This window comes from Dendrobium catenatum, unplaced genomic scaffold (assembly GCF_001605985.2).
Source record: "Dendrobium catenatum unplaced genomic scaffold, ASM160598v2 fragScaff_scaffold_1056, whole genome shotgun sequence".
NCBI classification, from domain to species: Eukaryota; Viridiplantae; Streptophyta; class Magnoliopsida; order Asparagales; family Orchidaceae; genus Dendrobium; species Dendrobium catenatum.
In genome coordinates this window covers 3,233,618-3,236,200 of record NW_021319518.1, presented here as the reverse complement: position 1 = coordinate 3,236,200, position 2,583 = coordinate 3,233,618, and the positions used below count along the sequence as shown (strand labels likewise).

General features: G+C 41.3%; 1 protein-coding gene across 1 annotated transcript; it reads right to left on the bottom strand.

The window, feature by feature from the left end:
* Positions 1-334: 334 nt before the first annotated feature.
* Positions 335-1,613, bottom strand: LOC110108771 (sphinganine C4-monooxygenase 1-like). Its single transcript, XM_020839552.2, has 2 exons — positions 1,215-1,613; positions 335-1,119 (listed from the first exon to the last, which is right to left on the bottom strand). The coding sequence occupies exons 1-2, from the start codon at positions 1,434-1,436 to the stop codon at positions 574-576; spliced, it is 768 nt and encodes a 255-aa protein (XP_020695211.1). The 5' UTR covers positions 1,437-1,613; the 3' UTR covers positions 335-573.
* Between the last annotated feature and the right edge of the window lie 970 nt (positions 1,614-2,583).

The following is a 2,583-nucleotide window of genomic DNA, read 5'->3' as shown; positions in this document are numbered from 1 at the left end:
CGCGGCAGCGCGAGCGCGAGCTCGAGCGCTGGGCAGCGGGCAGGGGGCGGGGGCAGCGGGCAGAGGGCGGGATTTCGAAATTTTTTGAATTAAACGGGTTGGCGGGTTGACCCGGCAACCCGCCGGGTCAACCCGAACCCGACCCGTTTTTGAAACGGTTCGATTTCTGGAACCCGAACCCGACCCGTTTTGAAATCGGGTCGGGTCCAACCCGGCGGGTCCGGATCGGATTTTCGTGTCGTGTCAAAAATTGACACCCCTAGATATAGTCATAGGTGATGTATTGCCAGTGCTATTTTACCTAATCAACGTGAGGTGTATATGGCACGATAAATTAAAAATTTCTTTACTCCTTCCAATAACATATAATTAGTTAATCAATTACAATGGTACAATATATATTATATAGATTTTTTTTGCCTGTAGTGAGTTTTTTTTTATTTTTTTAAGCTAGTTTACAAAACAAAATACTGGTGTCCTTGCAAGTTGCAACACCTCTACAGGCAAACAAATCAGAAAGGAGGTATTGAACATAACAGGGCAAGGTATCAAATTCAATAATCCTTGAAAGAATCAATCAATCTTCTTGATCGGGCGGGCCTCAAATCCTCCCTCCTTTCTCTTCTCAAGCGAGTAAGGCATGTGAGTTCCGAGTATTTTATCCCAAGTGATAAAGAATGGCTGAGAAAAATTGTACTTTGTGCCATAGAGCTGATGGTGGATGTCGTGATACGCACTGTTGTTGTTGAAGAAAACATGTAACAAGTTTCCGGGAAGCCAGAGACCGCAATGGTCGTCGACAGTCTTGATGGTGGCGAAGGAGAAGAAGAATATGGCGGTTCGAGGTGTCATCCCTGAGATAAGAAAGGAGAGAACTCCCCCAATTGTGTCGAGAATCAGCCCTTCGAGTGGATGGTTGTAGAGGGCTCCAAAGGCGTAGGGGACTACGAGGCTATGGTGTTTGGAGTGGATGTGTTTGTACAGGAACTTGTTGATGTGCATGAATCGGTGCATGAAGTACTGCCACGTATCCACCACCACCATGGCCACGACGAACTGGAGGATGATCACCGGAAAAGAAGGCTGAGGCAAGAGAACGCCGCTGTCACCGCTCATGAACTGAATCAACGTCATATGTGTGTGAAGAAAAATTAGTAAAGCAATTAAGCAGTTGTAGGTGCTAATTAGTTCTAATTTAAGAAGATCAGACATACCGTGAAGAGGAGGAGGGAGACGGCCACTTGGAAAGCTTGCTGGACGAGGACGCCCTTCACAACGGTTCCCTTTGATACAACGTTCTTCGTTTCTTCTTCAGCCTTTGTGTGAAGCCTGTATTGGTTCAAATCACCGAGCATCACATAGATGCCAGAGTATATCCAATAAACAGCAATGGGGACGAAGGTGCCGAGCAACTCATCCGACGAAGGAGAAGCCATGACTGGCCTGACCAGACACTGACAGTGAGTAAGCTATGAAATTAATGAATTAAATAATGGTACCCTTTCTTTCTCCCTCTGCCTCTTCTTCTTCTTCTTCTTATAATTAACCTGCTGCTTGTGTGTCAAACGCTCTGGGTTGAGAAGGTATGGTGGTTTTTCTTCCTTATATAGGATAAGCCGAAGCGATGAGAGAAGTGGTAGATTTGAGAAGGGGCAGCGGTCTACAAAGCCGGGCGACGACTGTTGATCGTCCAATCAACCCAAAGGAGGGAGAAGTCGCAGATTTCTACATCTAAACCTCCCTAAACCTGCAAAGAATCAGTCTTTCCTGGAAAGTTTCCTTGCACAAAATTCTACATTTCTTGATTGAAAAAGATATTATTAAGGTTTCGTTTGGGACGGCTTTTTTACTGCTTTCTTAAACGGAGTTTTAGTACAAAATTTTTTATTTTTGTACTAAAACTCCGTTTTAGAAAGCAATAAAAAAACCGTCCCAAACGAAGCCTAAGTGTTGAAGCTGAACGTTAATTGAGAGAAAATAATATATTATTTTACCTTACCGGAGCTGTAACCCAGTCAAGCACGCATCTTGATTCTTTGTTATTTTTATTTATATATAAAAAAAAATATCGTGACCACTTACACGGCAACGAGAGAACCAAGTCATAAGATAATGATTCTTACAGATAAAAATAGTATTAATCAATGAGGCATTTATACAAATTTATGGTTTAACTATTTAAGTATAAGATATATTTATTACATGTGAAGATAATTGTTTATTTTGAATCTTGATTAATGGCTCTTTCACATGCATCCAAATTTAATTCATGAATGCAGTCAGGTACACATCTAACAAGAGCCGTCCGAACTTTTCTTTTTTCTTCTTCTTAATAGAATAAGTATTTTAATTATTATGTCTTCTTAAGAATATTCTGCCTATATATTTGTGAGCTCCAAAAATTTGGCCCCGGCCACTATTGTTTTTCGGGGGAATTTTAACGGATATGTTCCGTGGTAAATTTTGGGAAGGCATATTGGGATTGTAGGTAAGACATTATCTAGAGATTTTACCCTCATTTTGTGAGGACTTTATGATATGCATTCTGATTTCCTATATGTGCAAGCCCATATAGTTAATTAT